General features: G+C 45.4%; 1 protein-coding gene across 4 annotated transcripts in view; it reads right to left on the reverse strand.

Moving 5' to 3' along the window:
- Nucleotides 1-20,068, reverse strand: part of STXBP6 (syntaxin binding protein 6) — a 236,959-nt gene extending 216,891 nt beyond the window's left edge. Inside the window, exons 1-2 of one of the 4 annotated variants that reach the window (XM_070504183.1) lie at nucleotides 19,636-19,798; nucleotides 19,123-19,368 (exon numbers count right to left, since the gene is read on the reverse strand). Coding sequence is in view for 2 of the 4 variants with exons in the window: in XM_014839989.3 (XP_014695475.2) it covers nucleotides 19,636-19,951 (316 nt within the window). In the remaining 2 variants the exon portion in view is untranslated. Of the gene's footprint in view, nucleotides 1-19,122; nucleotides 19,369-19,635 lie in introns of all 4 variants that reach the window. The other 3 variants (XM_014839989.3, XM_044765406.2, XM_070504182.1) reach the window with 3 other exon arrangements.
- Between the last annotated feature and the right edge of the window lie 1,870 nt (nucleotides 20,069-21,938).

Consider the following 21,938-nt stretch of genomic DNA (forward strand, 5'->3'; position numbering starts at 1 on the left):
GATGTTACCAGGTCATTCAGAACAGTGTCAAGTGACAATGGAGAGATGAAGCTGGGAAGGAGGGACGGAGTCAGCCAATAGAGAAGCAAAGGTAAACCAGCTTCAGTGTCCAAAGTCCAGTCTTCTGGGCCCGTCTGACCACAGCACCCAAGACAGCACTCTGCCCCACAGGAGGGGAAAAGGAAGGGCCGGGGCAGCGCAATGGGCAAAGAAGCCAAGGAGCTCACCGACACACCAGGAGAGTCTGGCCACCTCTTCCCGACACGCTTTCCAACTCTCCCCCAGCACCCTCATTCTTACCATTGGCCCTGTAGAATCTAAGAACTACTCTCTTGCCCTTTTTTGAGGCTAATATCTGCCAGTTAATCAGGACTCTAAAACCTTGAATTGAAGACAAGACACGGTTCCATCGAGGATTCTTCATCCTGAGGGGTGGCTCTGGGAGCAGCACAGGATAAAAGAAAGCTTGCTGACCTGGGCAGGGGAACAGAACTGATTTTAAATAGATGTTAAAGGCAAATAGCTCGATCATAGATCACCAGTTACAGATCGTTTCAATATCCACCGGAACACGAGGGCACAATAAAGACTGGCAGAGTTGCTGGGTTCTTATCCATTCCTCCTGGGCCTTCAAAGCAGTAATCCCCAAGCTTTCTGAAATTGGTATAGCCTGTCTTTTCTGATTCACGGACTCCCATCGCCCCTTTCAAAAAAGAACAAAATTCTGTTGCTATATAACATGCTCTTTATTTTTAATTAAAGTGGATTTAAATTAACTGTTAGAATTTCCTGACACTCTATATGATAATTAATTAGACACATCTTGACTTCCTACACAAACTTAGAGTGGAAAATCATCAGTCCAAGGATGCACCCCTCATAAAGACCAAGATAACAGAGAAAGGACAGGATGTTTCAACACAAATGCAATCTCCTCCAAGGGGAAATTCGGCCAGACCAGACATGAAATATTGGCACACTTCAAAATTATTTATTCATATATACAAATAATATTGCCAAATTCCATAATTATTATTTATAGTGCTATAAATTTTTACATTAATTTTAGAACAAAGTCATTGCTTGGTTCTCCCCTTGTACTAAACCAATTTAAAGCTTTGTTTACCACAAAGCAAGGAAACAACTTTTAAGAGAGAATGACCTTAAATTGAAACTTTAAAACAAAGAATTTCAGAAATATTTTAATGTTCTAGAAGATTGGAATTAGGAGTCCTGGGTTTACTACTGATTCATGGTAGAACGGTACTGCCTCAGTTTCCTCCTCTGTACAATGGGAGCACACAAAAAGAAAAGAAGACAAAAGGGTTCAGTAGATGTCAAAGGCCTTTTCCTGATTTAAAAAAAAATGGATTTTGTGATATATACAGAATTCTTTCTAGAAAGAGAAGAATTCTCTGTTTCAACTAAGCGATAAAAGCTTTAAAAATAATCAAAGAAAATAAAGATGGAGGACAATGGAAGTGCCTCAATCATCTTAGCATAAGAGTAAACTTGCATTTTTACGCAAACGTCAGCTTATGAAATAAAAATGACAATATTTTTGAAATATGTCTGTATGGATTTCCCAAGCAACTGTTGGCTCATTTCTGTATGTCCTACTGTACAGGACAAACAAGGACAATTTGGCATGTGCTACTATTTCCCATCTCTAGTTATTTTAAGAGAGTAACGTGCTTATCACTATCATGCTTAGGACAACAGACAAGCACAGGAGAGGAGAAATGCCACAAGGTCACTCTTGGAGCCTAAGGAATGCTCTGCTTCCAACTAGATGAAATGGATGATGGTATCAGAGTTCCAAGAGAAAGCAGAGAGCGCAAAAGACAATAAAAACAGTGCTAAGGACAGAAAGAAATACATCAGTGTTCCAGAATATCTGAAGTGACAGAGAAATGACAGGGATGGAAAAAATAAAGGGGCTTGAAATATAAAACCTATAAGACGATGGAGGAAAATAAACCAACTAACAGGCAAATAAATCACTTTGAACAAGATTGCCAACATAGTGAAGGCATTCTATTCTGTGAAGAGAAAGCTCGTGGGAGCATCGTGCCCAAGGACAACCGCCACACCAGAATTATCCTCTGTCCAGCCTTCAAAAAGGTTGGCAGTGAGTACCATCATCTTACATACACGTATCTATCTACACTGAGGATTGAGGTTAAGAACTATTTGTCGTCACCACACTCTCTATCCTGGGGTTGTGACTTGTCTTGTGCAATTTAAGAATCCAAAATCTAAAACAACCTCAACAGAAAAGAAACTAGGTCTACCCTATCTTTCACTCCCTCTCCTTCACTCTTCAGACCAGTCAACAAAGTCACATCAACCAAAAACTCACCCACTGACTCATCATTTTACAGAAGGATTGGGTGAAAAAAGAAACACAGGCATTTACCTGGGCATGAGCAGCCACTCAAGAGAGATACCTCATCCACCAGGACTCAACTGTCACCACGATGGCCGGTACCCTCTGAGCAATAGCACCTACTACTGATGGGAAGGAACACGGGGGAAAGCAAGCAAAGACAGTTTCCTTCAAATAACGTAAAACGTTCCACATTTCACAAAGTTATCAAAGATAACCTTCACAGCCGCCCCAGAAGGTTGGTGTTACTAAGATCATCTTACATTGGAGAAAGTGAAGATCAGAAGGGTTGAGTCTAACATAAATGGAAAAATACAGACTTCTAAGCCCTGAGAGGCTCAAAATTATTGAAAATGTTTCCTGATAACTGAAGGGAGATCTCTATATGGCTAAACACCTTTGGGGTTGTACCCCAACTATGGAGCTCTTCTCTTGCCCCAACCACACTAATTGGTATACTAACTGCTGCCTCCCACCAAGCATAAATGCCATCATTCTAATAAAACCCCTCCTACTCAAGTAATACAGTAAGCAAAAGCTAACTGAGTACCTGCTATATAGGTAACATCATGAGGATTCAAAATTAAGTTAGAAAAATATCCTGCTATTAAGCAGTCTAGAGTCTACGTGGGAAAACATGACAACGTCCATGGAATGGCACTACCATTATCCAGTTGTGCAATCTAGAAACCAAGGAGGAGTCTCTGATTCCTCCATCTTTCTCACCCTGTACTTGCAACCCATCACTGTATCCAGTCCTATCACCTCTTTCTATTTTTCTAAACATCTACCCAGTTCTCTCCATTTTTATCTCCCTGGTCAGGTGCTCATCATTTCTTCCTAAACTACTGCAAAAACTTCTCAACTTGTCCATCCTTATCTCCCCTTGGACCCCTACCATCCACTCCTCCATTCTCTTCACTGCAACCAGTGTAAGATCTTGTCAATCGGATCACTTTGAACCCGTGCTTAGAAGCCCTGTGACTCCTGGGAAAAGACCCTGTCTCATACCGCTTATTCTCCCTTCCAAGTGACAGGGGCCTTCTTCTGTCCCTCACTCATACCATAGCTCCATCCACCACAGGGACTTTGCACATTCTGTCACCTCTGTAATGCCATCTCCTGCCTCTTTAACCCCTATTCACCCTTCAGATCTCAGCTCATCACCACTTTCTTAGGAAAGCCACCCGATTTCCCTGAGGCCAAATCCCCTGGGACACTACCTCTTCCATAGGCACTCAGAACGGCTGTCATTTAACATTCGATGCAATTACTTTTGTACACAGCTTCTTTTTAAAATATTCTATAGAAGCAAAAACCTTGTCTGCTTTTGCTCACCATGAAAATCGCTTACACACAGTAGGCACTTTTGATGAATGAATGAAAAGACAGAGATAAGATCAGTACAATGCAAAATGGAAAAGGTGCCCAGAGGCAGGTGCCGACAAAGGGCTCCTCCAGGATTTTAAACCACACCTCTTGCTTTTTACAAGGGGTCTCTCCTGGGAATTTCTCGAGGTTTCTTCACCCCAACATAGCACTGTGACATGGTGTATCTGTCCTTTCTCTCCCCCCAAGCCCAGAGATGAAATAAACAAGGAAAGAAGCAGGCTTCACGTAGGAGGAGCTCAGCTCTGTGTCAGTCTCCTTCCAGGGAGGCAGGGCAGCGAGGGGCTGCTAATGCCCACAACAGCTTCTGAGCAGCCCCTGACAAATACCCCGTCAAGTCTGTGGAGGCCTTGCCTTGCCAGGGTGCAGGTCAGCACACGTTACACGAAGCCAAGTATCTTTCCCTCTCCTTGAAATGTCAGCAGAAGTCTCTCTCCTCCTTCAAAACTCCGTTTCTTCTCGAAATCGGCTACAATTAATTTCCTCATTGCTCACCTACACTGAGCATATTTAAAATGCAGAAGCTGTCCACATTGATGTATTTCATATTACGAAGTGTCTGACTGTCCCTCTTCCACTATCCAGTGTCTCAGGAGCAGACCCAGCTCCCGCCCAGGTCCTCCGGTCACTCAGTGCCTCAGTACAGCACAGAGCGGAGGTCAAGAGCCTGGCCCAGAGTCACAGTGATGGGTGGTGGGCCCTGGGACCAAGGGAGAACTTCTCTGCTCCCTGGTTTCTGTAAAATGGGACAAATGACAGCAGTTAATTAACAGAGTTGAAAGAATCTACAAAATGTTCTTAGCACAGTGTCTGACACATTAAATGTATGCAACCATTAACTATTAGTGTAATTAATATATTAAGAAAGCCTCAGGTATTCACTGAAATGAGCTCCTTATTCCCAAAACAAGAGTCTTATAAAAAAAAAAACTTCACAGAAAACTTCTCAGGAAAAAAAGAACTCTAGACTCTTGCACCTGTAAGATAACACAGCGACTGACAGGGCGACAGTGTTTACTGTAGCTCTGCTGGAGACGACAGCGGGACCATGACCTATATCCTAGTTACACATCCAGGAACTAGTCACTAGATACACCCACTCAAAAAAATAAGGATGTGGGCCGACTCCTCCTATCACAATGTATAGCTTGTGTTTACTCAGCGCACTGTAAAATTCAAAATACAAAGCACTGTTTATAAGTTTCCTTCTTTTGGCAGAAGGTGAATAATAAGTACATACATCCACCAGCCAAGTCCAAATCTGAGATGTGCAGACCACACACATGTATGGGATAACACAATCTGCTAAGCAAACAGGGAGAGATGCCCCTTAAGGATGTTGCAGTCACTGGGGGACAGCTGCTCCTTCGTAATTCCTGGCTCTTCACACCTGCTCTAGAATACGCTACAGGATTTAAATGTGGTAGGAAAATAAATATCTTACATTAAAATTAATATAATATAATATAATATAATATAATAAATATTTACATTAAAATGTCCTCACCTGAAGATATTTGCAAACCATATATCAGATAAGGGGTTAATATCCAAAATATACAAAGAACTCATACATCTCAACAACAATAAAAACCAACAACCCAATTAAAAAATGGGCAAAAGATCTGAGAAGAGATTTCTCCAAAGAAGATATATGGATGGCTAACAGACACAGGAGCAGCATTCAGCATCATTAACTATCATGGAAATGCAAATCAAAACTACAATGAGGTATCACCTCACTGGGTCAGAATGGCTGTAATTAACAAGACAGGAAACAACAAGTGTTGGAGAGGATGTGGGGAGAAGGGAACCCTCGTACACTGCTAGTGGGAGTGCAACCTGGTGCAGCCACTATGGAAAGCAGTATGGAGTTTCCTCAGAAAATTATGAACAGGTTTACCATATGATCCAGCTATTCCACTGCTGGGTATTTATCCAAAGAACTTGAAAACACAAATGCATAAAGATACTTGCACCCCTATGTTCATCGCAGCCTTATTCACAACAGCCAAGACTTGAAAACAACATATGTGCCCATCAAGGGATGAATGGATAAAGAAGATGTGGTATATATGCACAATGGACTACTACTCAGCCATAAGAAATGATGAAATCGGGCCATTTGTGACAACATGGATGGACCTTGAGGGTATTATGCTAAGTGAAATAAGTCAGAGGGAGAAAGTCAAATACCATATGATCTCAATCATAAGTAGAAGATAAAAACAACGACAAACGTATAGCAGCAGAGATTGGATTGGTGGGTACCAGAGGGGAAGGGGGGAGAGAGGAGGGTGAAAGGGCACATGTGTGTGGTGATGGGTTATAATTCGTCTGTGGGTGGTGAAAAGATGTAATCTGCACAGAATTCAGAATATATTACGATGTACACAAAAAATAAATAAAATGAAATCTATGAAAAAAATGTCCTCACCTTATTTTATCCAGGGAAAATTGTGCAAATATGAATGAAGTAAAAATCTAATCTGTATAGGAAATGATTTGGTTTTATGTTTGCCTGAAAACCAAGACTGGGCAGGACAGAAGGTGCTCAGAATAAAGAAACCACCAGACGAAGAAGCCAATCCACTGTGCATTCTCAAGACAGGTCCAGAGGCTTCCCTGCCACTGCTTTGAGGCAGAAAAATAGTTTGCAGCTTCTGCTTTCTATGCAGTCAGCTTTCAGACAACATTCCCAATCTCGGTGAAAGAGAGCCAACTTGCTGGGGTCCATGAGCCAGGAAGGGTGGGAACAGCCCCTGCGATGGTTAAGTGTCTTTTTGCGCCTTTCCCAGGCTCTTCACATTGCAGGGGCAGCTGAACCCCAGGGTCCATCTGATAGCAATCTGCCCAGGGCATTCTTTTGTTTTATTTGGTTTGGTTTGGTAATATTATGTAAAGATTTTATTTTTTTAATTGCCGTAACATTGGTTTGTAACATTATATAAATTTCAAGTGTATATCATTATATATTTCGATTTCTATGTAGATTACCTCATGTTCACCCCCCAAACACTAATTACCATCCATCACCACACACATGTGCCTAATCACCCCTTTCACGTCAAGGGCATTGTTTTCCGGAATAATTTCTGAAATCATTTTCTTTACCACACACGAAAGCCATTAACCCACTCTGTTTCAGAGGAAACTAATGGGTGATTTTAAGATCAGGAATGAATGAATATTAAAGAACTCGGCAAATTCTGCCTCTACTGGTCAGATTTTACACAAGTACCCATCCAGAGAGAGACTATTTTCTACACAGATATAGTTTCCAACAGTGACAGTATTCACCAACAGGTCTTAAAGTATTTCCTGGGTGGCTGCTTGCTAGTCAGGAGGAAAAAGGAGCAGACAGAGTAAGGCCCACAGGTCAGACTACCAGTCCTGGCAGGATGCGGAAAAGCCTGAGCTGCTCCCATGAACAGTAGGGCCCCTGGAATCGTGTTTGGGAAGAACAAGCACCCTGAAACCTGACTCCAGTTCTCCTCTCCCCTCTGAGCCCCATGGGCACAGGCCCCCCCCCCCCCCCCCCCCCCCCCCCCCCCGTACCTGGGGCTCTGTATCAGGACAGGTGGAAACTAGGCCTTCAGCAGCAGCACATGCTTTTTCAGCTGAAACAATTTTGTAATTCCTCACAGCCCTCGGGTAAGGCAGAGCTAGGTTTAACTCCTAAATCCTGCTCTCTTTCTCCTTCTAATCTCTCACTTTTCGTCTATGAAGTGGGTACTCACAACAGAAAGGACCCCATAGGTTACTGTAAAGATGAAGAGATGATGAAAATAAGTGCGGGCCGTCTCCCTCCCCGCTAATATCTTACTCTTCGCCCAAGAAAGGAAGTCCCACCCCCTCGCAGGCAAGACTTATATAAAATGATGTTCTAGTTTTTAAGTCACCCATGAAGCACCCTCCTCAGTCACTGGACTGGTTCAGAGAGGTCTTTTGCTATTCCCCAAAATCAAATACACACTCCAAGGGCAATTTGAAACCAACTAAAAATATCCCAAACAATGCACTCAAAGCAATTCCAAAAATGTTTGCAGCAATACTTTCGGAGTTGGTCTACAGCCTTCCAGAGCAACTTCCATACAAGGCAAACTCATTTGTAGGTTAAGTGCTGTTAAGCTTTCAGGTGACCTCACAACTCACAATTGCACCCGGCCACGTATCCAGGCTCCCCAACTTCTCAGCAAGTTCCCTGCTAAGGGTTTTATGACTCTACACATCCTCACCCCACCTCATCCTGCTGTGCCTCCTGCAGGAGGGGCTCCCCAGAATTATATTTGAGAATACAATCAGATACTACTGACAGGTGACCCCCATCACGATAGATTTCAAGGACTTTTCATAGATATTTCTGTGGAACTCTCACTTTATTTTAAAAAGTAAAACAAACAACACAATTAAAAAATAGGCAAGAGGGTTGAACGGGCACTTCACAAGAGGATATCCAAATTCCAATATATACATGCAAAGACGCCAAGCTTTGGCTGCTGCTAAGAGAAATACAAATTAAAACCATAATGAGAGACTTCTATACAAACATCAGAATAGCTAAAATCAAAATGACTTACCAAACTATTGGCAAGATGTGTAATAATGGAGCTCTCATTCACACCAGATGGGGAAATAAATTGGAATGGCCATACTGGAAAACTGTTTGGCTGTATCTACTAAAGCTGAACATATTCACCATAGGATCCAGCAATCATGCCCACATATACACGCACCAGAAATGCACACCTGTGTGCACCAAAAGACATATACACGTGAATGTTCACAACAGCATTATTCATAATACCCAAAAACTGGAAACAATTCAAATGTCCAGAATAAGTAATTGTGGTATGTTTATGCAACAGAATACAATCCAGCTACCATTGCATGCACAATACAGAGGAATCTCACAATAGGAGTGTAATTATATAAAACTCAAAAATAAGTATAAGTGATTTATAGTGTTAGAAGCCAGGACAGTGGCTACCATGGGGGAGGAAGTAACCGAAAGGGGGCAGGCACAAAGGGAGATTCTAGGGTGCTGGTGGCTCTTTCTGGCTCTGTGTTAAGACTAAATGGGTGTGTTCATGGAACAGAAATTCACTAAACTGTACTTGTGTAATTTGTGCTTGTTTCTGTATGGATGTTAAACTTTAAAAAATCATTTTTTCTCTAAAAGCAAACCCATCTAGATGCCTCCTCCTGTGCAAAGCCAAATAGGGCAAACCGATTTAACTGTCCATTGGCATAAATGTATTCAAGCAGTCAGGCCTGCTATAAAGAGCAAGAGGCACCAGGTCATGCTCCCTCCCCACGCCTGTTCCCAACCTGTGAGCCTGTGACTCTGAGGGAGTTGCCTCTCTGGGCGTCTCTCCTCTCATCTATGCAAAACCAGCTGGGCAACTATGAGAATCCGAGGAGACACAACGAGAGCATCCTGTAGACCATAAATTCATATTCTGATATTGGTTCTCAGGATGTTATCACATACCACAGCAGAGCAAGCTGGAAAGCAGGCAGAACCTGAGGAGACTTAGGGAGATTTTGAGGAGCTCTGGGGGTTACTTTCAAGAGTTTTTGGGGCCAGTAATGCAGGTTCTTTATGAAATTTCATTTCAGCTCAAACACGAGTTTATTATACTTTTCATTCTCACCGCTGGCTCTCTAGAGCTGCTTGTAATAAGCTTCCCATCATAAACAAAGCGCTTTTCAGCTCACACTGGGAAGTGACACACTCTTCATTCTGAAAGCATCAAATGTCCTTTACTCTCAGTTACACCCTCATTCTGTCTTAAGCTTCTCTCAGACTTCCTGCGACTTCCGGTTTCTTGGTGCATCTCTCTCCAGACGTCTTATGTCCCTTCTCGGGGTCCCAGGTTAGGAATGACACCTATTCAGGCAAGACAGTGCTTGGAAGTGCAGGCGTGGCCTCACACAGACTCAGGGCTCCTCCAGGGCCGGGGTTTAAGGACTAGCAGCCTCACATTCGCAGAAGCCTGTTAGAAATGCAGACTCTGAGGCCCCATCTCGGACCCAGTGATCAGAAGCTGTGCCCTACTTAGCAGGATGCTGAGGTGACTCACAGCTACATAAAGGTTTAGAGGCACGGACCTGGGGCACGTGGCCTGGCACCTGACAGACTTGGACACCCAGGCTAGAGGTCATGGCCTTGCCCGGGTACCGGAGTTCCTTCTCCACAGCCCTGTGTGAATCGCCTCATCCCAAGCCTACACCCACACCAATGAGCCATGGTGCTATGGCTGGTGATCTATTTTCCAAACTCAGAGTCACATTTTTCTGGAACTTGGGAGTAAGCAGAAAGGCGGTAGAGGACAAAGGAGGTGGAAAGAAGGGAAAAGGGAAAGACGAGCCTGGTCTCATTTCTCTGCAACTTGCAGGAAACCAAGGGGTAGGAAAGAAGGATAATATCTGAGCACTCAAGTAGGGAAGAAAGGGGAGTCACTGAGGCTGAGCCGAGCCTGTTTCTGGGAGCAGGAACACTGAGACCAGAGCATCCGGGTTCCACTCCAGCTCTGGTACATGGTGGCTACATAGTGGTGGTGGGACCTTAGACAAGTCACTCAACCTTTCCCTGCCTCAGTTTTTTCAACTGTAAAATAGGGATGAGTAACAGTACCTACCTCCAAGAGTTGGTGTGAGGACGAAAGGAATCAGTTTTTATAAAGAGGGAAAACCGTGAGCTATGTTAGCACATAAAAATCTCTAGGGAAATGTGAATAATAAAATAATATACAGACAGAAAAATTAATAGATTCGACAGTGGCGGGGAATCTCAGAGGCAAGCAGCTGCCCAGCTCAGCATATTTGTATGGTCTCTCTCCTATGCACCAGACATGCGAGGCCCCAGCACACAAAAGTAAAGATCCCCATGTGGAGGCGTTCAGTCTAGTAAGAGCAAGGGCTCTTGAGAGCCAGGGCTGTTCAGACACAGGACGTCTGAGTTCAGGAGTCCCTGTTCCATTTTTAAAAACCGACGAGTAGATAGACCAGAGGCTGTATGGTTGGGAATATCAGAGAAGGATCTGATTAAAAAGTCTCACTTTTCAGTGGATGAAATTGGGAGAAATGTCCATTTTATAAGCCTTGAGCTGTCTGTATAAGTACCAAATTTCTACCTTTAAGGTGGCTGTTTTTTATTTTTTTTTTTAACTATTGTTATAGTTGTATAAGGGTTTAATTTTACAAGGACTTACTTCAGGAACCCCCAGCTTTATATCCACCCAGCTCCTCCTCAGCGGCAGCAGTGCCTCCTTATTGCTACTTAATGATAGGGTAGATTAAGTTCTTCAAGAATAATATTAACTGCTCAACCACCAGATACTGCCGGCTTTCCCCTTGCACTGGGTGAGGCAACACATTCCAAGGGAGTCTAAAAACGAAGAACAGCTCGCAGATATGTAACCTCTCTGACCCAGCTCAGTTACCAGTGGTGGGTATGAAAGGTGATGAGATGATAGCACACATACTCGCTTCAGAATCAGATCAGGCCCCCGTCCCAAGGACACCCCACCTCCACCTTCTGGAAGGACAGCGAGTACCAGGGAAGCCTGCTGAATTAGACTTCAACACAAATATCTTAGCTTTGATTATTCGATGCTGGTGCAACATCTGTTTGAACGTTCAGCCCGGGCGTTGTAAGAAAGTGAACAATTTCGTTTTCTTCAAAGTCCTCAGGCATTAAAGACCCACACCTGCCAATCCACAAAACAGTCAAACAAGAAGGTGAAACAGGGCCTCGCACGCTGAAATTACCATCCTTAGGAAAGCGATGAAGTCTAGGCTGTGAAGACTGGAAATGAGCTTGGTTTACTGTGCTTGTGGTTTCGTTAAAAATCTTGAAAAACTATGTCTGTCTTGTTTCCCAGAAGAAAGGGAAAAGGATTCGTCAACTTAATTGAAATGTAAACACAGTATCTAATTTCCTCCCGCTTCAAATGACAATAAAGGAGATAGAACAAAAGTTAAAAAGCTCCAACTCACCTTGTGGAACTTTGCGAGGACTAACGACCTAGGCCAGCACTGCAGAGTGACAGTGTCATCTTAGACCTCAGAATGCCCCCACAGGGGCCATTCGTTTAAGCCTCACACCAACCCCATGAGGCAGGCCAGCAGGAATTATTACTGGTCCCAAACAGCCACAGAGGAAACTGAGGCTCGGTGAGGGCAAGTGACACAGGCTCCAGATGGGACAATCACAGTCAGAGGCACGATTTAGTTCCCAGTTCTTCCTCTTCAGTAGCTCCCCATTAACCTAATTCAATTTACCCTTCCCAGAGCTAATACACTCACAGAAGGTAAACTACTGAAACACCCAGATTTTCTGAAGTCGACAATGAAGCAAACATTTTCGACCTCATCCTTGGAAACTTTCCCTCATGTGGCTAATGAAGCTCAAAGGTTTGCATTTCAGCTCCCTTTACTTCCTCTCGTCCTCATTAGAGATAAACATCAGTAAATGAGGGCGGAAGGCAGCTAGGCAAGGAGGGGCAGAGACCACTGTGCCAAGGAACCGTAGCACCAACTGAGCAGCTCAGCAATGACCTTCCGGTCAAAAAGAAACCAACTCCAAGAAGACAGATTAAAGACCCAACAGCCTGATTAAAAATGATCCAGACTCAGCAGAGACGAGCACAGTGACTTTACCAAAACTATGGGAATTTGAAAACCAATCAGCAAATTCACATTGCCATGAGGACTAGGATTCAGACCTCTTTCCCCTATGTGTCTCCATCCCAACCCCACCCACCCAAATCAAAAACCTCTTCGAAGCCTTTGGCTTTCTTCCACACATTTTTTCCTTAGTCCTAACCAGGGAACTCTTAGCCCTGGTGGGAAGCAGAAGGCAAATAATATTTAATATTCCAGACGCATCAGGTTAGGCACTTTTCTGTGAGCTAGGTCTTACTTATGGATAAATCTGTGGCTCAGAGGCTAATTATCTTGCCCAAGTCCCTCCAGCAAATTAATGGTAAAGCCACATTTCACATTCAGTTCCATCCCACACCAAAGCCATCTTCACACCACATCACCTTCCACTGAAAAAGCAATGCAGGGACCAGCAGCATCAACATCAATGCGAGGTAGTTATAACTGCAGAATCTCAGGCCCCAATCCAGGCCTACTGAACCTGAATCAGCGCTTTTCAAGATCCCAGGTGCTTCCTGTCCATGAGGGTCAGGAGCTTGTCTACGCCCTAATGCTAAAGAGAGTAGAAACAGTCTCTACGGAGGGGGACGACAGCCCCCCAGCTTAAGTGGTGTTAATCCTCATTGAGTATCATGACTCAAGCCCAAGTACATTGATGCTCTTGTAATGCCAAGTACCACATGAACTCTGTTTAATATAGTCAGAGATTTCTTTTTTAAAGGGTAGCCTTGACAGAGTTCCACATACAAATTAGAAGCTGACACAAAAACGTCTACCACAGTCAAATCTTCATGGAGAAGTAAACATAAGCTGCCCGGTCAGCACTGCCTGTTGCTCTCTGGTGAATCTCCACAAGGAAGCGTAAACATGGAATTCGTCTCCAGAGGGAAGTCCAGAAACATACTCCAGTCTGGACACCACAAGGCCTCTGCCATGAAAACTATCCCACTGACTCAGGAACAACTTGGAACAAAACCCTTTTAATTCACAGGAAGGACTTTGGGTGAAAGAGTAACAGGAAAATCCGAGAAGATCCAAAGACAAATAAGGAGAAAGGAATTATCTAGATATTTTTTCCCAACAGCCGATAATATGGCCTAAAACTGACACCCTATTCCTGGATCTCTCTACTTTTTTCTTATTACTTTCCTTTCACCCCAGCCATCATGGCCGCCTTGCTGTTTTCAATTGAGATATAATTCACACACCATAAAATTCATCCTTTTAAAGTGTAGAATTCAGTAGTAGTTAGTGTATTCACAAAGTTGTGCAACCATCACCACTATGTAATTCCAGAATATTTTCATCACCCCAAAAAGAAACCCCACATCTATCAACAGCCACTCTTTAATCCCCAGCCCCTGGCAACTACTAACGTACTTTCTGTCACTATGGATTTGCCTATTATGGACATTTCATAATGGAATCATACAGTATGTGGCTTTTTGTGTCTGCTTTGCTCATATAGCATTTTTCCAGGGTTCATCTGTATTGCAGCATGAATCAAACTTCATTCTTTTTTATGGCTGAATGGTATTTCATTGCATGGATATACCACATTTGTTTATCCATTCATCAGTGGTGGACACTTGAGCTGTTTCCACTTTTTGGCTATCACGGATAACGCTATAATGAAACTTTGTGTACAAGTATTTGCGTGAACACATTTTCTTTTCTCTTGGGTATGTACCTAGCAGTGGAATTGGTCATGAGGTTCCTTTACGTTTAACATTTTGAGGAACTGCCTGTTTTCCTCAGTGGAAAAAAGTGGCTGCACTATTTTACATTCACACCAGTGACACAACGTGCAAGGGTTCCGATTTCTCCACATCCTCACCAACACTTGTTATTTTATGTCTTTTTGATCACAGACATCCTGATGCGTGTGAAGTGCTATCTCTTTGTGGTTTTGATTTGTATCTCCCTAATGACTAGTGGTGTGGAGCATCTTTTCATCTGCTTATTGACTATTTGTACATCTTCTTTGAAAAAATGTCTATTTAAATCCTTGCCTATTTTTAAATTGAGTTATTTGTCTTTCTATTGAGTTGGGTAAGAGTTATTTCTTCTTGCTATTTTTTGAAACTTTAGTCAAGACCCCTCTTCCTAGAAAGCTCTTGCCCCAAATATCCAATATTCTTCAACTGGACTTACATTTTAACTAACCCCCTCTACCTGGACCACTATCCTCTAACAGCCTAGGAACACTCTGCCCTCTCCCTTCCGTCCTATGCATCCATCCTCGTTTTCAACCTCAGTGTTGTGCCTCACACCGTTTATGCACAACTAGCTCTCCTGTGGTCGCTAGAAGTCATCTGCTACTTCACTGAACTTACAGAATCAAGAAAGAACATAACAATTGGTTCTTTGACCACCGCCACAGGTTCCCTCAACCTCACTCTGTGCCAGACACAGTGCTTTTCTTGCATGCCCTGAACATTACATATGCAGGCACAGGCGCACGTCTTCACACTCCTGCTCCATTACACCATCAACCTAAAACACCCCTTCTCCTCTCTAAAAAAGTGCTGTCCATCATTTACAACATTTTCAGAGTCTAGTCCCCCCATGGAGACTTTCTTAGCCACCACAGCTTAAAATGGCTTCTCGCCACTCTGAAACAAAAAACAGCATCTATAAAGTCCATTAATCAATTCACATCCACATTGAATGAATGCCCTCATATTTTAGGGATAGTCTAGATGAAACCACTCCACTCACACATGGTGTTAAACAACATATTAAAATTGATGGAATGTGCTAATTCAGCAATGAAGCACCAGAAGATACACACATAACCTCAAAAATCGTCTGTGTTCTGGGAAACATTTAAATGAATAAATATAACCAAGCTTTTTGTCGTTGATACTGTTAACTGTAGGACTTCTCAGAGGCTTTGATATGATGTTGGACATGCTGAGAATCTCTAAGAGAGGAAAACCTAACAGGCAGTGCTTACAAATTGATTTGCCCTTTCCAAGAGCATACCTGTTAGCCACCCCAATAGCATCCTCCCGACAGACTCTAGGAACCACTGAGCTAATTCAATTGCTGCTCAATTCTATCTGCTGGACAGCACTGAGTAGAAACCATATTTTCCACCAGTGGAAGAAACCAAATTAGCTTTGTTTTAGAATGTCATCAACTGGCAGTCACTCTATTAACATGCCAGGTTACACAAAAAGAAAAAAGAAACCATACATTAAATGTGTTCATAATTTTTAAGACCCATCTCGATTTCTGAAATTGCAAAATGATGAAACATAAAAAAATAATGTATCTTAGAATTGAGCTAGCGCAGTACAACACGAGTTTTAGTTTAAAAGCACCCTCTAGGAAGGTTTAGGAGAACACTGTTCCAGGAACGGGCTGTGACTCTCTCTGACCCAGTAAGAGCAGCCCTGCCGACCAAAGAGAAATAAAGCATCATAAGGACAGTCTCACAATAGACTTCTTCAAGGGAGCAGAGCTATCAAGTGGTCACGTGCTGAGAAAGTGACCCATGGTGATAAAAAAAAGAGGCTTTCCTCACGCTGGAAAAAATCCTAGCAGCGAAAAGCAGGGGTGACACCCAAAACATAAACATCAAGTTATGGGAAAGAATTTTAAAATAGAAACGTTCCCTACTCGTGTTAAGTGGGAGAAACCATTTAAATTAGCTAGTGAATCTTAAGAACAACGCTGAACGTTGTTTCTTCCCCGAGTGCTGATTACAGTCAGGAAGACAGGCAGCATCTTTGCGGGTCTATCTCCTAAAACTCTAAGAGTGCACTTGAGTTTTTGAATAGGTATCTGATTTACTGATAGCTTTCTCTAGTGCTAATCATTTTAAAACTAAAACAAAGCACAAATGGAAAGCCGAGATAAAGCATGATGGTCAGCTGGGATTCCATTTGGCACAGCAACACAAGATCTAGCTGAAGTGCTGGCTTCCTCCTACACCTAGTTCACTGGGTGCTCTATAAACCTTATTCCTTCCTTAGGACGTCACCCCCCTGACTCAGGCAGGCTCCTGCAGCCCCTCTCATACAAAGCAGTTAAAATTCAAGGCCAAATCTAGGCCATCGTAAGCCATGGTGAGTTCTCAGCCCCGGACGGTAGCTTAGCGGACGAGGAGAACAGCTTAAGATTGGGCTGTGCCCAAATAGTGCTTGACTATAAGCTAAATTACACGGATCAGCACTGACACTGCACAGCTGCCCCTGAACGTCAGCCTTGCTCCACCTCAGAGACTGTAAGAGTTTCAGCCACTGCCAACACCACCACCCTCCAGGAGGGGAAGGCCTTTGCCAGGTCTGACCACCATGGCACATCTGTCACAGAGTGCACTTCACCTGCCCCTGAGGCCTGGGTCAGCTGTTCATTCCGAGAAGACAGCACACTGCAAATTCTTGTAAAACTTGCACAAAAGTGATTCAACCTGTTTTCCAACTTTATGGTTCAAGCTGCCAGGATTTTATGCAACCTCCTTTCCACAACGTCTGAGAACCCTAAAGAAAGGAAACAGGGTAATTGTCCGATTTATCAATATCAATCTCCGTCTACCCAAGAGTGATCTAGAAATCAGAGGCCAAGTATTTTATGGCATGAAAAGAAAGGGGAATCCTATCTTTTTTGTGTGTAAAATTCATTCATTTGCAGAGCAATCAGAATTATTAAAACCAGGCAATGGTAACTGGCACAGGTATTGGAAATATAAAATGCTTTAGGCAAGTTCCTAAAATGCCCCAAGGAAACCCTGTCTCTCTATACGAAGTATTAAAATCAAAACAAACCTCACCTCTCTTACTTTCTTTTCCTCCATAAATCAATGATTCCATAGGCATGGTCCCTGAACTAGCAGCATTGGCATCATCAGGAACTAGTCCCAGATGCAAATTCTTGCCAACACCACTCCCCTCCCCATGCTCCCAGACTCAGAGAATCAGAGCCTCAGGCAGTGCAGCCCAGCTGCGTGTGGTTTAACAAGCCCTCCAGGTCACTCTGCGCTCGGGTTAGAGAACCACTGCCCCAGGATTAAGGAAGATGCCCCACCTGGGGTGGGGCTCAGGCGCCTGATTAAACCCTTATTAACTGACTGAGAGACAATCTCACCTCTTCTTGCCTGTGACCAGCATTAGCTCCCACTCCCAAAGACTGATTTCACCAATGAAGGGCTGAGTCCTTAGTTCAAGGTCACTGTTGGAGGCCAAGCCAGAGCTCCAGCCCAGGGTCCGCTGCCTCCTTCATCAGCCTTGAATGTCAAACTGGGGCCTTGTTGGCATGCCGATTCTGGAGCCCAGGAGTCTAAACACTGACAAGGACACCTCCCCCCCCACCCCCCGCCCCAATCTGCACCATGCTGCCTCCCTCAAATAAATTTGAGGACCGGAGCCTCAGCCCTTAAAATCAAGACAGATGGATTTAAGGGAAGAGAGAAAAATAAACAGCTGCTTTCAAACATCTGCGCAACTAAACCTCTTGGTGAGGAGTGGGTAGAGGGGAGAAGAGTTAGGTGTCTTGTTGTAATTAAAAGAATTAGTTAATTCAAAAGAACTGAGTAAAGCCGACAGGCACTATGAGACGAACAGTGCTTTAAATTTTTCTTAGCGCTTTTCATTTTTCACCCAAGTCTCACTATAACCCTTCAAGGGAGGGAAATAAGGCCACTATTATCCCCATTTGACAGAAGAGAAAGTGAAGTTCTGCGTGGGGAACCATTTGGCAGCACAGTCATCAGCTGTAAAGCTAAACTTTGACCTCAGTTCCATCTGACTCTAGAACCTGTTTAGTCACACCACGTCATTTCCCACAGCTGGAAATCTGCCCCAAAGCAGATTCTCCCCAAGGAAAAAGCAAAGAGAAAAAAATGCAGCAGAAATGATGAACCCTTAAAACATGACACTTGAGCCGTGTGTGGGTGCCCCTTTAAGAACTTAACACACAAACCCAACAGCCAAGGTGTTCAGCCAAAAAAGAAAAAAGAGAAGCATATTTCTAGCCTGCATAATCATTTCTGGACCGATTCCCACTAGCAGCCTCGGAGGGAACAGCGGCTCACCGCCTGCCTGAAGCTCTCCCAACCCCCGGGGTTGACAGCGCAGCTCTCGTGTGCAGGCAAAACCCCAAAACTCAAAACAAGAAGTGAAAAAAGTGGAGCCAGGAGAAACCCTCAGCATCCTCCACACCCTCGCAATCTGCACAATGCCAGTTCTAGGGTCCTGGGGTCGCCTGGAAAGCGACCTTAGGAGACGGTGGGACGAGGTGGACATTCTTGTGGACCCACTGACCCTATTCCTTCCCACCCAGTCCCTAAGGAAAGGGGAGAGGGGTCCTTATGAAGTCCTGGAACCGAATCCCAAGGCAGATACAATCCAGGCAATGTCTCCTAAGGAACAGCATGTCATCCCAAACTCTCCCCCCGGCCCTTCCCTCCAGGTCCTGTCCTCTGCGAAGATGAACAGGGTGGGGTTGGTAGGGTGTGGTAAACCTCAGGCAAGGCTGGAGGAAATATCCGGCCATCCACCTACCCCTGACACGTTGCCCCGCCATGTGTGGGAGGTGCGATTCTGGCGCGCACCACAAGCGCTAACTCGGAACCCTGCGCCCTTGGCCACGTCTGAGGTTGGGGAGGGGGCATCGCCCAGGGATAAGCGCCCTGGAGGCAAGGAGCCGTGCCCGCCTGGAGAGCCTACCTTAGTTTTGGCAGGAATGATTTTCCTAGAAGACGTCAGGGAAGCGAAGATCGGGGTGATTCGTGGATTTCAGCTGGGGGTGAAGGAGCTCAGCCCAGGGGCGCAGCGACCCACTCAGCTCCTCCACACTGGGGGACTGTGGGCAGCACCCTCAGGACCCATCCTACCGCGGAGACAGTGAGGAAAGAAGGGCTCCATCTTCAACTTTCTCGGACGAAACTGCTCCGCTCCGCAGCTTGCCCAACCCTGCCCACACACCGGGTCTCAGGTTGGGGGAGAACCAAGGACCCAAGCCGCTCTCGGCGCGCGCAAAGCAGCTGCGCCGGGGCGCGCAGCCCCCTCTCCCGCCACCCGCCAACTTGAAAGCATCTCCCTGGCCGGCGCCTGCCTACTCCTCCGGCTCCGCAGCGGGGTCCCTGCCCTGGCCGCCCCGATGGCCGCGGCTACTGCAGCCGCATCCCCCCTGGCCTGGCCTCTGCCTCGCCCGCCCGGATCCCCACGCCCTGGCCCTACCGTGCAGCCTGGCTCGTGCCACGGCAGTGTCAGTGCACTGCACGCGTCCCAGCCGGCGATGCTCCTCCCCGGGGGCTGCCCCGCGCGGGGCTCCGGGCTCCGGACAAGGCTCGGCCGGCCCGGGCGCTGGCTCGCCGCCGCTCGCGGCTCCCGCGCTGGCTCCCGCTGCCGCGCGCGAAGAGGGAGGGGTGGGGGGGAAACTCCCGGCAACTCCAACTCCGGGCGCCCGAGCTCCAGCTGCAGCCGCGCGCCCGCCGCCGCCGCCGAGTGCGAGCGCCTGCGAAGCAAACCTGCCCCCGCGGCCGCCTCTGAGCATGCCCAGTGCCGCCGTGGGCGAGCCCGAGCGCCCTGGCCCGGGGCAGAGTCGCGGCTGGGGGCCGGGGACCCGCCCCGGGCTCGGGAGCGCAGGGGGTGGGGTGGAGAGGAGGCTCAGCGCCGGAGAGGGCAAAGGGCCGTGGGGAAGCAGTGTGCGGCAGGCAGTGAAAGTTTCACGGGTCGCGGGAAGTTTGTGGGCTAGAAAGGTGAGCTGCTTCCCTGAGCCTCTGCAAGACCGTGTTCGAAAGGACAACGAGGAAACCTTTATTCTGCAGGAGAGAACTCAGCAGATGGGTTTCATCTACTGAATTCGTCCCTTTATGCCTAGAGTCACAAACTCAAAGAGCTAACGGGGCCTGGCTGGCGACGTAAATGAGCGAAACTGGTAGGAGGTGGCGAACTGGAGAGAGCTCCAGAGGCAGAGCGGCGCTGCTCTAAATGCCCATCGCTGACAAGGAAGAGTCTGGGCCTCCTTTGGCTAGAGTTTCTGATTTTTTTCAAGCCATGACAGACATTTCTATTTTTTTTCATGTAAAATATCCTGATTTTTCAAGCTTGATAACAAACTCAGTTTTTTTAAAACACCCTGGACCAAACAAAACACAACTGGGTTCCTTCTCTGCTTTACCCCACAGAAGCCACTTTGAGGACCGTCATCTCTGCATTCTTTTAGCAAAGAGGCGCTGAGTGCCCACAGTGGTTTGGGAGGGCGCTGGAAGGGAGCCAAGGTGATTCAGATTGCCGTCAAAGTACAACCAGTCACTAGGGGAAATAGGTTCTCCAGAAGAGAGCTACAAGTAAATGCTGGGACATTCGAGAAGAGAAGTTACTGGTGTGCAAAGAGTTGTGAGAACTAACTTTTGGGAAACATTGTTAATAAAAGTACCCGAGTGGGAAGTCACTGCAGGATCAGTAACAGTGCCCTGCGGAGGCACTTTGGAGTCTCAAAATAAAGGAAAAACCAGTAATACTGACCCTGTCTTTGCTTTCAGTTGAGATATTTTTCGTCATTTTTTGCGTTAGTTACTTAAAATATTGCATTAAAACAGTTATCTTGATTTTGGAGTTCTTTGATGTCCCCTTAAACTTTCTGGCCACCTCACCCTCTCCCAGGCCCTGCTGGAGTGTTAACTGGTGGTAGGCTGGTCTGCTGGGTTGGAGAAGGAAATAGCATGCTGAAATAAGAAAGAGCATGGGAATAGTGGATGGGGGCGGAGGCTGAGGACTGGATTGCCAGTTTGTGGAGCCTGAACTTCAGTTCAGTTGCTAGGCTGAGGAGCTAGCAGAGATACTGGGGAAGACAGCGACACAATCCGAGCTGAACTTTAGGAAGATGGGCTGGGCTATGGACCCAGGAAGGTGGTTTGGAGGGAAGAACAGAAGACATGGGGATACCCAGTACATATTCACTGTTTTGGTTTTATGAAAATTAGAGGAATTTCCCTAATAAATTCAGGTGTCTCTGCTTATTTCTGAAGAGGCTCATGGTGGGGCTAGCTCGGTGCCAACAGGTGGGGCTCTCAGTCCTAGTCTAAACCCCAGCCATTGCCTCCAGGTTTCCATAGGCACGTGGCTCCACTTTCCTCATCTGTGAAATGGAAGACAATGCTCACAGCGTTTTTGTGAGGATTCAGAGCAATAATGCATGTCAAAGGGCTTTGAAAACTCAGAGTTTAAGCAAGTATAAGGCATGGGTCTTGTCTACACATCATCTCTGTGAAATCTGAATTTAAACAAGGAAGTTCTGTGGCTTTACAAAAATTGCCTTAAGTAGCAAGCTTCTTTTATTTAGCAAGCTCTTTTAGTGTGTTCAGGATTCTGTTGACAAATCTTTGGAATCAGCTTTTGGGTAATTCAACAATTTTCTGAGTTAAAATGTCCCTGTAGTAGGTTCCATGGCTGGCCACCGTCCCTTCCACCACCTTCCTTGCCTCAACCAGACACCTGGGACTTACCTTAGTCCTGCAGGTGAGCTCACTGGTTGTGGC

This window comes from Equus asinus, chromosome 2 (genome assembly GCF_041296235.1).
Source record: "Equus asinus isolate D_3611 breed Donkey chromosome 2, EquAss-T2T_v2, whole genome shotgun sequence".
Taxonomy (NCBI): Eukaryota; Metazoa; Chordata; class Mammalia; order Perissodactyla; family Equidae; genus Equus; species Equus asinus.